Raw genomic sequence first — 13,506 nt, forward strand, 5'->3', positions numbered from 1 at the left:
ACATGTGCTGGATAAGTTGGCGGTTCATTCCGCCGTGGCGACCCCAGATTAATAAAGGGACTAAGTCGAATAGAAAATGAATGAATGAATGAAGATTGCTGTAAAAACTGCAAAAAACAACCAAGAAATAAAAAATATTGCTACAAATTTTGACAAAACGATTCGCAAATTCAGTCTTTTTATGCCTCAAAAATCCCGCAGGAACTGATTCAGTACACTTCACTCTTTCTCAGTCTCTCTCGCTCTCTCTTTGAGCTTTTCGAAGCACTTGAAAAGTTTTCAGCTTGACCTGGAGTGCAGTAATGACTTGTGTTTTATGTCTCTCAGGTCTGGATCGATGCCGGCACTCAGATCTTCTTCTCTTACGCCATCGGGCTCGGGGCCCTGACAGCCCTCGGCAGCTACAACCGATTCAACAACGACTGCTATAAGTGAGTCTCAATTACAGCCTTCAGCACGCAAGGACAGCTTCTGTTATGACGCCTTGCAGACCTTCTGTTTTCTTCCAGAAAGACATTGTGTCTAGTGCTTTCACTATCTGAAAAGCCTGACCTTGTCTTCTGGATTTGAATGATGTGTCCGGCAGAGAGCAAACAGTCTCTCGCTGTATTAGCAGATCTCAGATGTCCTGGATGCATTAGCTAACCCATACAATAAATCAGCAGTTCTTTCATTTGACGTTAATGTTCAGGGCACTTTGGCTGCTTATAAATCTCATATAAATCAGTTGCATAAGAGATACATGAACATTTCAACAAAAGAAGTGAATAGTTTTTAGTTAGCTAAAGAAACTTCCTAATATGCACATCATTTACTTGTTTCAGGTTTGTACATTCATTTTTGTAAGAGGTGTAGGCATTTACACATTACAAAGAAATATGTCATTTTATGGAAAATATATTTAGCGTATTACCCATGTTTTTACACAATTCTGGTGTGGTATTTTAGGAGTGCAATGTCTTAGTCAATGTCAAATTTCAAACTTTTCAAACTTTCAAACAATGTCAAACTTCTGCAGATTTATGTGCCGTCCAGAAACTTGCGTTCTGTGAATGAACGTCGCCTCATTGTTCCAACTCTAAGAGGGAAGAAATCACTTTCCCGAACTCTCACATTCAATCTGCCCAATTGGTGGAATGAACTCCCTAACTGCATCACAACAGCAGAGTCACTTGCTGTCTTCAAGAAACGACTAAAAACTCAACTATTTAGTCTCCACTTTCCTTCCTAATCTGTAACTGCCTCTCGCTATACCACTAACTGTACTCTCTCTCTCAAAAAAAAACACATTACTAATGCTTTGCTTCTTAGACTTTACACACCTGAAACTTGTGTATAGCACTTGTTCACTGTTGCTCTTATAGTTGTGTAAATTGCTTCCTTGTCCTCATTTGTAAGTCGCTTTGGATAAAAGCGTCTGCTAAATGACTAAATATAAATGTAAATTGTAACAGTAAAAACAGCAAAAATCAGTCCAAGGCACTCGAGAAATGTGCAAAAAATCTTCAAAAGCCTTGGACTGATTTTTGATGTTTATTCTGACGAATCCGTTACCCAAAGAGCACCGACACATTATTTAAGCTACCCCTGAACAATCTTTTTTGATTTTGTATTGTAACAGTAATTTGAACTAGGGATGCAGTGAAATAAAAATTCTGGGCCGAAACTGATAAATCTTTGCATAAAAAAAAACAAAAAATATTTGTAATTATTATTTATTATCTTACTAAATAATACAAAATAATTTTGTAATACATTGTTAAATGTACTCGATAAGACTGATAAAAAAAAAAAACGAGGCAATAAAATAATAACATTTTATTGACAGTGAATTAGTCAGTGAATGGCTTCATTTTACCAGCATTGCTATGACAGCATAGTAGCTCTATTGCAAGCAGCAGGAACAGCAGCATATTACATAGAAATGTCCTGTCGGCACATTATTTGAGTGAACTTTGCTTTTAAGGTGACCATGTGAGGTTTATTTTCCAAAAAGTTCAATATTGATTAATTTGATCTTTGATCATGGCAAGAATGCTAGCTAGTTAACAGTGCGCTGCGCTGCTCTTGTTGTGATTGTCACTGCAACAAACCACCCTTGTGTGGCTCAAGCTATTGAAATGAATGGATTTCATAGCATAACACTTAATGCGTCCAGTGTGAAAGCTGCTTCATGGCTCATATTTTCCAATGATTTTTCTGATTCTTTCAACAGAAAATGTCAGTTTTTGCCAATAATTTGAGACACTCCTTGCTGCAGCCTTTAGCATGGGGATAAAACGTATGTCAAGTCATATACATCGACGACACATATGTCTACATCACGTTAGCAAGCATGCGTTGCGACTATCCTGTAGTACTTTCATCAGTAAATGCGTGTGAACGGTTACGTCCCTTACGTCAATGTGCATGCAAGTGGTTGTCACTCAAAACGGTAATTATTTGTATTATTTTTTTTAATTACTCATTACAGTGTGTTATTAACGTCTACACCCACTCTAACCCTAAACCTAACTATCACAGTAGGCATGCGGGTTACAACCTTATAAAATACAACCTTATAAACATTATAATAGATGTCTATGGTTGCGAGTTGTGATGTCATCATGTTTTTTCTTCTTGTATTTTTACGATTGTTGGCATCTAGAGTTTTGGTGCATTACCGCCACCTTCAGCTTCGGAGGTTGAATTTACAGACTAAAGTAATGGACTTGAGTATGTACTGCATTTGAGTTTGAATTTACAACACAACCATATGCAAGTATGTGATTTCAGACGCAGTCATGCAGTACGTCACGTTGCGCATGTGCACTTCAATGCGCGTGACAGTGAACACATGATATTACTGCGATACAGGCCGCAGCGAGGACTATTTGAATCATTTTGGTGGGCAAAAATCTGGTGCATGCCTTGTTTTAGCTGTTTACTAGCTACAGTATAAGATAGTATTATTATGCATTTTAACATTCTCAAGTCAAATATCTACAGTGCGTACTGTAGTTTTCCTACAAACATAACTGATCTCTCTGTTTCTCTTCTCCACACAGGGATGCTTTTGTTCTGGCGCTTATTAATAGCGGCACCAGTTTCTTTGCTGGTTTCGTGGTGTTCTCCATCTTGGGTTTCATGGCGTCTGAACAAGGTGTGGACATCTCAAAAGTGGCAGAATCAGGTAAGAGTCTGCCGTCGTTCACTCCATTACAGCTCATGACAGATTGTGTACTGTATGAATATGGTAAGATCAGCTAATGTACAGACTTTAAAAGTGTGCGGCATCCAGCCCTGATCCTGAAACAGCGTGCATCTTAATGCAGGTGTTTAATAATTCACTTTGACTTGTTTCTAATGCTCATAAGTGAATGCATTTCTGACCTGGGGCTGGTTCTCGTCAATCATTTATGAAATCAATATTTAATGCCAGAATGATCTGCTGATGTTGAATGAAACATGCATTGTGTGAGTCATGAACATCTGTGATATGATGATGATGATGATGATGATGATGATGATTATAGTCTGAAGTAATGAATATTAGTGCAGTGTGATATGTGGCTTGTATTATGTTTTATTGTAAATGTTTATTGCTGCTTTGACAATATCAATGAATGCAGAATATAAATGATCATTACGTTTATTGACGATGCTATATGCTCTTAGTCATATTACTATAAAGGGAGCAGACAATTAGCACTTTGTTTTGTGTGTGCGTGTGTGTGTGTGTGAATGCGTACTTGTTTTATGTGTGTTTATGATGATGAATAATAGATAATGTATATCACTTATGTTTTTAGTTGAGTGGGATTGTGTGTGTGTGTGTTTGTGTGTCTATGTGTGTGTGTGTTTGTGAGTTTCCACTATCAAAATTTGTATTGCCTTCTTTCTGTATGTTGTCCTCCATCAACACAATATTTTATGAGGCCTACAAAATTCCCTGATTTGCACACACAAAATCAAAGACGTTCTAAAGTTGAACTATATAATTAAGTTTATATTGAGCATTGATAAGATTTATTTAATCAGTAAAATGTATAGTATTTAAATTATTGCATTGATATGAACCAGTTCAGTTCAGTACAAGGGGCAAATTTTAAAAAGGCATCAAATTTTGTTGTCCTAATTAAAATTGAAAAATTAAATGTTGTTTTAAAATGATAGTAGCAAAGTATAAGATATAAAATTGTGATTAATTAATATTTTAGGGTTGTGCTGTAATCCAAAGATAGTTTATTATCTCATCTAGTGATTCTTGTATGAAATGATTCTGGGCTCGATCATAAACCTGGCGCTATAAGGCGTAAGACGTGTTTTGCGTGATTTGTTGCTATTTCCCGACCAGCGCAACCCTAATTTTCACGTTTTGTGCCACATTGTTTAAATAGCAAGTCCATTTGCAGCACTTTGTGGACTCATGGGTGTGCTGATCTATAAAGGGTGTGTGTTAAGGTGCATTGTTGGAACGTTTCTATTTTGAGGAACTGAAATAAGACCGTACCTTTGACCAACTGAAAGCTGGTCTAAAGTCAGGGCAGAGCACGTTAGTTGTGCGCCTATGTCCAAATGCTTAATACAAACAGGATGTACAGCAACACACAAATATCATTACAGATGACTTTTTTTTTATTAAATGTAATAAAAATTATTGTTTTCTACATAAATATAAAAACCACTGCCTCCATGCCTCATCTCAGGAGGCTTTTTCAGTTTATTCATGACAATTTGCATTTGTATAATGTTATTATTATTAGCAGTGTTATTTATTATATGCATATTTATATTTGTTTTAATAAAAAGCTTAGATTTGTCCACCTGTCGGGTTTATTTGACCACACTTCGTTATTATTGTCCATTGCTGGAAATTAGAACTAAATTTAAATTTGAAATAAATCTTTGCGCTTAACAAACTAAATTAAATATGTAGGGTAATGGATGTCTTCAGTGGAGTGCGTACAATGTCGTTTCCTTACTCCACAAAAGTAAAGGAGTAAAGTAAAGAGTAAAAGTAAAGTAAAGAGGTCGAATGGTGGAGGCTTGTTCTTTATCCTCGCGCTGCAGATGGTCTCTTTAACGTTTTCTCACTAGTGAAGCGTTCAGGTTTTCCACTTACAAAGTCCACCATGTAAACAGCAAATGCACCATGGTTGGACGCAACTGACACTTAAAGGGAATGTGAGATGAGACTCTGATTGGTTTAATGCACGTTATGCTTAAAACACACCCATAACTCATTAAGAGAATAAGCACAACCCTGTAAGACCATGTGCCATGGCGCCAAGCCTATTTTTCTGTCCTTAAAATAGCAAAAGTGGATTCAGACTCACCCTTAATGCTTTTGCACCATGCGCTTTAGACTTTGCGCCTAGATCGTTAAAATAGAGCCTCTGTCTCTGACCCATGAAAAACCTGGTTTAAAACCTCAGAGGTCTTCATTTAATAAAAGATAGAATGAAATCCTTATCCTTGATAACATAACTGAGGATATCCCAGACTGGGATAATAGTATTCAGCATGAATTTAACACTTTAACACTCCGCATGTTCATATCTGACGCTCACGCATGTAGACGTGTCAAATCATCACACATAGGCCTGCATGTTTCACATTTCATGTGTGAATAGCAGATGTACTGGAGGCTTTCTGTCGCTTTTAGCACTAATGCATAACATGTACATTTGACCATGCTACAAGATACACGCTAGATTAAAAAAATAAATATATACACACATGTCTTTAACTATAATGAGAATGGTTTTAAATGATTAGTATCTTTATTGTTGTAACTCAAACAGATCATTAAAGTCAATCATTGAATTCTGTTTTTATTTAATTGCTATTATTTGTGTTAGACTGTACATATACTGTATATATTCTTTTCTGTTGACACATTAGGCCATCTAATATTTTATTTTATGACATTTAAATTCTTTATAAAGCAGTTATTCTCAAAAAAGGCTTGCCAAAATTATAATTTATCCCAAATTATGGTTCTAATTTGTTATTTTATTCTATTAAAGCAACATTTTAGTCATTAAAAAAAGTCGATTTTTCATAATAGATTTTAGGAATAAACCCCCAACCATATTTATCGAGCGGTTTTGGATTCATTTAAAGCTGTTGACATATCGGCAATAATATGAAAAGTCTGATTTAGTTTTATTAATGACATGGAGACAATAGCTACATTTCCGTCCACTTCTTTTATGCGCATTTTTGATATGCGCATAAAAAACTGATGATGGAAAGGCCAAGATGTGCATACATTTTGAAACAATTGCATAACACACACACACAGGTATGCGCAAAACTGAGTAGGATAAAGTTTTTATTCGGTAAGAAAAGATGCGCATGAACTACAATGGAAACAGTATGCGCATTAAAGTCATGTGGTTTTGTGATAGATCTTGTGATGATAAAAATGTGTGTGAATGGATGAACCAGCAGGCTGACCACATTGTTAAACATCTGAAATGTTGTTTTGGTCATTCTAAAAAGCCTTAACCATTTCAGTATTAGTGTAATTATATTATTAATAAATAACCTCCAGAATTGTAAAGAGCATCTGTAATTGTAAAGGCATCTCACGCCTTCAAACGCCACAATGCGTTCATTGCATGTCGGCATACTGTCTTCTAAAGCGCAATTCATTTATTAAATAAAGAAAATAATCACGCAGCTCCTACTGCAGCAAGTTCTGTTTTGGTGTCAGTTAATCAGGAAGTGACGATTTTGTTCTCTTTGACTCATTGGATGGAAATGCTGCTGTATTCGCATGTCTTCATGCGATATTCCAGATTTGCGCACACATTTAATTCGCATCTTGCGATGGAAACAGCTATTTAATAGCCATTTCTGAGGGAAAATCGAGTTAGGCTGTAAACATACTGTATATATTTTTTTCCAGGACACATTAATCTGACTTAGAATTTATTTTGTGACATATATAAGGCTTTGCTAAAACCATTATTTCTCCCAAATTATGGTTTTTATATGTAATCTGAGCATCCTTTTACAATCTCATCTTGCAGTCTCATCTCAGCCATGGAAAAAAATTTTGTAATAAATTTTAAGGATAAACGCTACCGATATTTAATCAACCGATACTGTATTCAAGCTGATGACATATCGGCAGTAACAAGAAAAAGGCATGTACTGATTATTACAGATTGGTTTATTAATTACATTATGTCTTTTAAATAATCTAAATATTTCTTAGAGCCATGTATGGGTGTTTCCCAGTACTGGGTTGCAGCTGGAAGGGCATCCGCTGCATAAAGCATATAGTTGGCCGTTCATTCCACTGTGGCGACCCTTAAAAATAAGGGAGTAAGCCGAAGGAAGGTATAAAATTTCTTAGAGCCATTTCTTAGTCATTAAATGGTTGCAAAAAATACATTTAATATGTACAAAATGTCAGATGTGCGTCGAGAAAGTAGCTGGTATGCACCATGGCTCGAGCGCTGGCACAAAAACATTGGTTAGTTTGTGCTGAATAAATTGAATTGTAGTGCAACATTATAAATATTGAAAAGCAAAAATTATCTTTGAAGATTGTCATATTGTAATTTTTCTATGTTAACTTGTGCCTCTCTTTAACCTCTTAAGGCCCAAGGTGTTTTTTACATGCATTTTTTTTATTTCTCTTTGCTATTTGGGCTTATTGGAACCTAATTAGAATAAAAATCTAAGTATCATCTTTTGACATGATGCACTTTTAGAGAAAAATTATGTCCATATATGTGGACTCGGGGTCTGAATTTACATAAAACACTTTTCCTGAATTTTCTAATGCATATTTAACATAGATTTTTTTTTTAACTTGCTTTGACTATCCAGAGAGCAAAAACAAATTTTTTCTCCCGTTTTGGACAATTAAAAATAGTGTTTGGGACATTTCATATGCTGCAACAGTGCAGGATGACACTGTATGTCTGTAACAAAATATAAAACATTCAAAGTATTTTAAATAGCCACTTAAGAGCTAAAAAGTGCTGTCCGCGTTTGTGGACACTCAAGCCCTAGGAGGTTAAATGTTCGACGGTTAAATGGTAATTTTAATTAATAGAGAAAAAAATGCTAGTACTGTAAACACTAGACTAATATCAATATCGTCCGATACATATTTTCTTAAAATTTGTATCTGTCTCGGCAAAAAAATCCTATCATTGCATCCTTAATAGATTTAATTAGAGAAATGAACACTATTCTGAACAGTATTTTCAATACATGTCAATATTTCAATAAAAAAAAATCCAGATTTACTGCCTCGCCAACATATCCTCTACATGCATTTGCATTTAAAAAACGGACCTTTAATGAAGAATCCTTTGGGTGTTCAATGTGACTTTGTAAATAAAAGTCAACACTTAAAGTAAAAAAACATAAACATAATTGTATATAAAATTAAATATATATATATATATATATATATATATATATATATATATATATATATATATATATATATATATATATATATATATATATATATATATATATATATTGGTTCAGTAAACTGGTGTAAACCTGGTTAAAACGTGCTGAATCTGAGCTGCAGTTGGAGGTAATGGTTTGGCTCTTTCTCCTGCATGCTTCATTAGTGCTGCCGGATTGAGCGTGCGGCACAGAAGCAGTGCACTGGTTTGTTGAGGCTTCAGTAAAGGACAGCATGTCCTTAGCCTGAAGGAGAGACTGTACAGTCGACGACAACACTAAATGAGTATGAAGAGATAATATTTTTAAATGACCTGGCAAGACGCCATGCACCGACCTTATACAAAGTGACCACAGTGTCCTTGAAATTAATGAGTTTCTATATGATGGCTGCTTTCACATACCAGTGTACTGCATGTGTTAAAGGGGTCAGATCATGAGGAGTCACATGTCTGGGCTCTTTTCACTGGGCTTTTCATGATGACAAGTTTTAATGTCAATATTAATAATGAAATGAAGTTGTAGTTTTGGATTATACGTGCATATTAGTGTTTTAAAGTCAAAACGTAATACACCTCTACAAATTTATACTTCTAGATCTGAATGATCCAGACACGTTTTGTACTTGATAGAAGTAATATCGCAGTCATGGTTATTATTCATAACTGAAATCATTAAAAAATAGATGACACAAATAAATGATAATAAATTATATTAATGATAACTAAAAAATGAAAAATATATTTTAAAAATTAATTATATATTTATTTATGAAATTATTATACACATTTACATAATTATAATAATGGATTATTCTAAATTTATAAAAAAATGTGCACAAGATTTAGTTTAGTTGCCACAGCTAAGTTTATCATTTTACTTTTACTTTGTACTGTATCTTTCATTTATTTTAAAGTGAAATAATAATTAATAACAAAATTAATTTAGAAAAATGTCAAAAATTAAAGACATATTTCATAATAATGTATAGCAAAAGACAGACATCGAAGTATCCTCTTGGACTTTTTCTAGCTGTGGTGGCAGGCCTTTTACACAGATCTTCCAACTACCTATGGCTGCATGATTTAGATAAAAAATCTAATTGCGATTTACCTGATGAAAATTGCGATTTAAAATGTGATTTACTATAATTTCATAAAAGAGCTGCAGGTTTGATGTGGTTGTGGTTTTAATAACACCAAAGAAAGATCACGCATAATCACAAAGTACGCTACACTATGCTACTGTTTATTTAAAACTAATTTTTACAATAAAGTTGTCAGTTGTCAAGACAAATTAAGAAAACAACTACAGTATTTTGAATTCAATTAAATAAATTATATCTAAAATCTTAAATATAGATTTATAAAACCTTTAAAACCTTTACATTTAGATTGTGTTACATTTTTCATATTGATTTCATGACATTCACGCTTTCCATACACAATTTTAGATTTTACTTCACAGCACAAGAATTCTTATATTTAATCGCATAATTTCTAAATACAATTTTATTTAGAAATTATTTAATACAATTTTGTTCTTTAATAAAAGCAGCCATATACAGTTGAAGTCAGAATTATTAGCCTGCCTTTGAATTCGTTTTTCTTTTTTAAATATTTCCCAAATTATGTTTAACAGAGCCAGGAAAGTTTCACAGTATGTCTGATAATATTTTTTCTTCTGGAGAAAGTCTTATTTGCTTTATTTCGGCTAGAATAAAAGCAGTTTTTAATTTTTTTAACACCATTTTAAGGTCAAAATTATTAGCCATTTTAAGCAAATTTTTTTCGATAGTCTACAGAACAAACCATCGATATACAATAACTTGCCTAATTACCCTAACCTACCTAGTTAACCTAATTAACCTAGTTAAGCCTTTAAACGTCACTTTAAGCTGTATAGGAGTATCTTGAAAAATATCTAGTCAAATATTATTTACTGTCATCATGGCAAAGATAAAATAAATCAGTTATTAGAGATGAGTTATTAAAACTATTATGTTAAACAGAAATTGGGGAAGAAATAAACAGGGGGGCTAATAATTCTGACTTTAACTGTAAATGAACTGTACCTTTAATTTTACCTGCTCAAAGAAAACACTCTTTTTGAATGCATCAAACAAAACTCAAGTACATGCACAGAAAAACATGAGCCTTTATAGCAAATAAATAAATGTAAATATAGTCCCGCTTGCTTTTTGAGCATAGTCGAGCGAGTTCTTAAACACCTGTGATTAGTCACCTGTGTGTTCCCGCACTCAACAAAAAGGGCTGCGATTGACTCTAACGGTTAGCCATTATTAGGTCTGGCATTATTTACCGATGAGTGACGCAGTTACAGATAGATGGATGCGGTTGTAGACTATAATGCGCGGATATCACAGCTGATCCATAACAGACGGGGTGGAGAAAACTCGCAGCGCAGAAACGCTAGTGTGTGGATGCACAACAATCGCTGTAACAGATGAGAGAGGTTATGTTACCTCCACTGTTGCCAACTATTTTCAATTAAAAAGTTGCTAGATTACGTCATACGTCAATTTCCATATTACTGACGCCATCACGTTCTACCGTTTCTGATTGTTTTAAAAGCCTATGGTTAATAAAGGGGTATTTATATTTGCACTACGCTTTATAAATGCATGTCAATTTAACTAAATTTATTGCTGTTTGAATACAGTATATCAGTATAGATGTGTAGTTAATTTGCAGGAATCTCTCAGACGTAATAAACTCAGACAAGTTCAGAAACTCTCACTAACATATCTGTGATTGTAAACAAGAAAAGAATAAACGGTCAAATTAAACTGTTAAAATAAAGGAGAAGCAGATCAGTTTGACTGTACAAATAATGCAAGTTATTAATAAACCTGTAATTGTATCTCACTCATACTAAAATAATAGCTTTTTACTTTGGATCCTTTGACTTCAGGTAACAGCAACCTGAAATATGGCAATTTTCATAACAAATATGAAACAAAACACGAAAAACTAGATTATTTATGTATTTTGTGACCCAAATGGAATATTAGAATGGGACAAAAAAGTTATGGTATACAGTATATGGAAATCTTATAATAAATTATAATACCTACATCTTATAATAAGAACTTATAATGAATTATCAAGCAAATTTGAAATAATAACCTTAAAAGCATTTGAATTGGGTATGAAGAAAACTATGATATGACCCCTTTAAGAGAACATTAAAATCGCACCCATGCACATCGCACACACAAACATGTTTTGAACGTGTGTGTGTGTCAGAATAAATGAGTGTGTGTATGAGTGTGTGTTGGTCCTCGTCTTCTAGTGTGTCGTCTGTGTCAGTATGAAACGGATCTTAATGAGTTTTCCTGTGTGTGGTGATGTCCGAGTGGGTTGTGATGTGCTGTACTTCCAGGCGACTTTGAGAAGGAAACCATCCACACATCGTTTGTGGCTTTTTCTTATTTTTCATTTTCCTGCAGCACACAATCGGATGACAGTTACAGTTAGACAGCGAACCAGATTCCCCATCATAAACTTGATGCTTTGACTAGTTTTCCTTGATTGTCTTCAGTCCCGTTCTATATATATATATCATATCTTGTGATTCATATATATTCATTTATATCTCTATATCTATATTTTGGCTTTATTTAAGTATTAATTTAAGGATTATTTAACCAGGAACTTTGCCTCTTGAGATGTGCACATCTCGATTTCAAGAGGGGTCCTGGAGCAGTCTGCCAACGCAGGTAAACCTCTGATATCTAATGTTAGCATTTACACCTCTACTACAGCCCAGTCCTAAAGTCAGCACCTATGAGCCTCTGCCGACTCTGGCAGGCCTGACACGCACCGCTTAGCCTAGCGCCATTCCACATTTAGGGTCACCCATTGTTTTTTTGAGAAACACAGCCAAAGTGTGGACAAGCTGTAAAACTCGATCTGTTTTTAACCCCCAACACAAGCGCTAACGTCTAGCACTAACCCTCTTCAAACAGTTCAGTGTTGAATGGCTTAGAACAGCCGCCGCTTGACGTTAATATACGTATAAACAGTAAGACACATCCTTCTTCTGCCTGTTCACCATATATTTCCATCATATTTCTTACCGGAAGTCAAATAAAGTCATGTAAAAACAGTGTCTCATTGGCAGTATTCCATCAATATCCTGCTTCTGTAGTTCTTAAAGGGGTCATATACAGAGAAATCATTTTACACAATTGTAAAAATATCTCTTTTCAAACTTAAAGTGCCCCTATTATGCCTTTTTTGGATATTATTTTTTCTTTTAGTGTGTAATATATTGAATATAGTCCTGCAAAGAAGCTTTCAAGGGAAGTCTTGTTTATTTAGTGGCTGTATTTCCAATGCTTACTGTCTGCTATTTTAATCGCCAAGACCAATGTTGCGTCCCAATTTGCCTACTTGTATTACTGTACATTCTAAAAGTATGAGTACTTTTGAGTGTGTAAAAGAAGAGTATTCAAGCTTTTGGACATACTACCAAAGACTATAGAATACACAAGACAAGTCACTCGTATAGTTTTAAATGGGAAAAATTGTAACTGTCAATATGACGAACAAAGCCCTGCCTTCTAGTACAGGAGCCAATCATCGATTGATATAGACTGACAATTCTTGGGGGGAGGGGCTCGGACCAGACATGATTTTTCTTGCAGATTTTGGGTGACTTAAACATTTAGAAATTAAACTAAAGAGTTAAATTTAAGTTTAATTTTATTGGTGATTCCTACACTCTCAGAAGATACTGTCACTGGGGCAGTACCTTTTCAAAAGATACATATTTATATTCAAAAAGTCCACAGTGGTACCTCAAAGGTACATATTAGTTCCCAACTGTACCTAAAAAGTACCTTTGAGGTACCATTATGGACCCTTTAGGGAAAAATTGGTACCTTTTGAAAAGGTACTGCCCCAGTGACAGTTCCTGTACCTTTATTTCTGAGAGTGTAATGTGAAATTTTATCATAAGCTTGGCAAGCTACTTTGGAGAATTTATGTTTCCACATTCAAACAGAATGCCCGAGCATACTGCCTGAGAGGTGTTTCAAAGATGGTCGCCGAG

At 34.5% G+C, this 13,506-nt stretch overlaps 1 protein-coding gene across 1 annotated transcript in view; it reads left to right on the forward strand.

Annotated features, from left to right (window-relative positions):
* slc6a8 (solute carrier family 6 member 8) overlaps window positions 1-13,506 on the forward strand; it is an 82,400-nt gene that overhangs the window by 40,363 nt on the left and 28,531 nt on the right. Inside the window, exons 6-7 of the mRNA XM_056464036.1 lie at window positions 328-431; window positions 3,048-3,172. Of these exons, the coding sequence (XP_056320011.1) occupies window positions 328-431; window positions 3,048-3,172 (229 nt within the window). The remainder of the gene's footprint in view (window positions 1-327; window positions 432-3,047; window positions 3,173-13,506) is intronic.

Source organism: Danio aesculapii, chromosome 8, assembly GCF_903798145.1.
Source record: "Danio aesculapii chromosome 8, fDanAes4.1, whole genome shotgun sequence".
Taxonomy (NCBI): domain Eukaryota; kingdom Metazoa; phylum Chordata; class Actinopteri; order Cypriniformes; family Danionidae; genus Danio; species Danio aesculapii.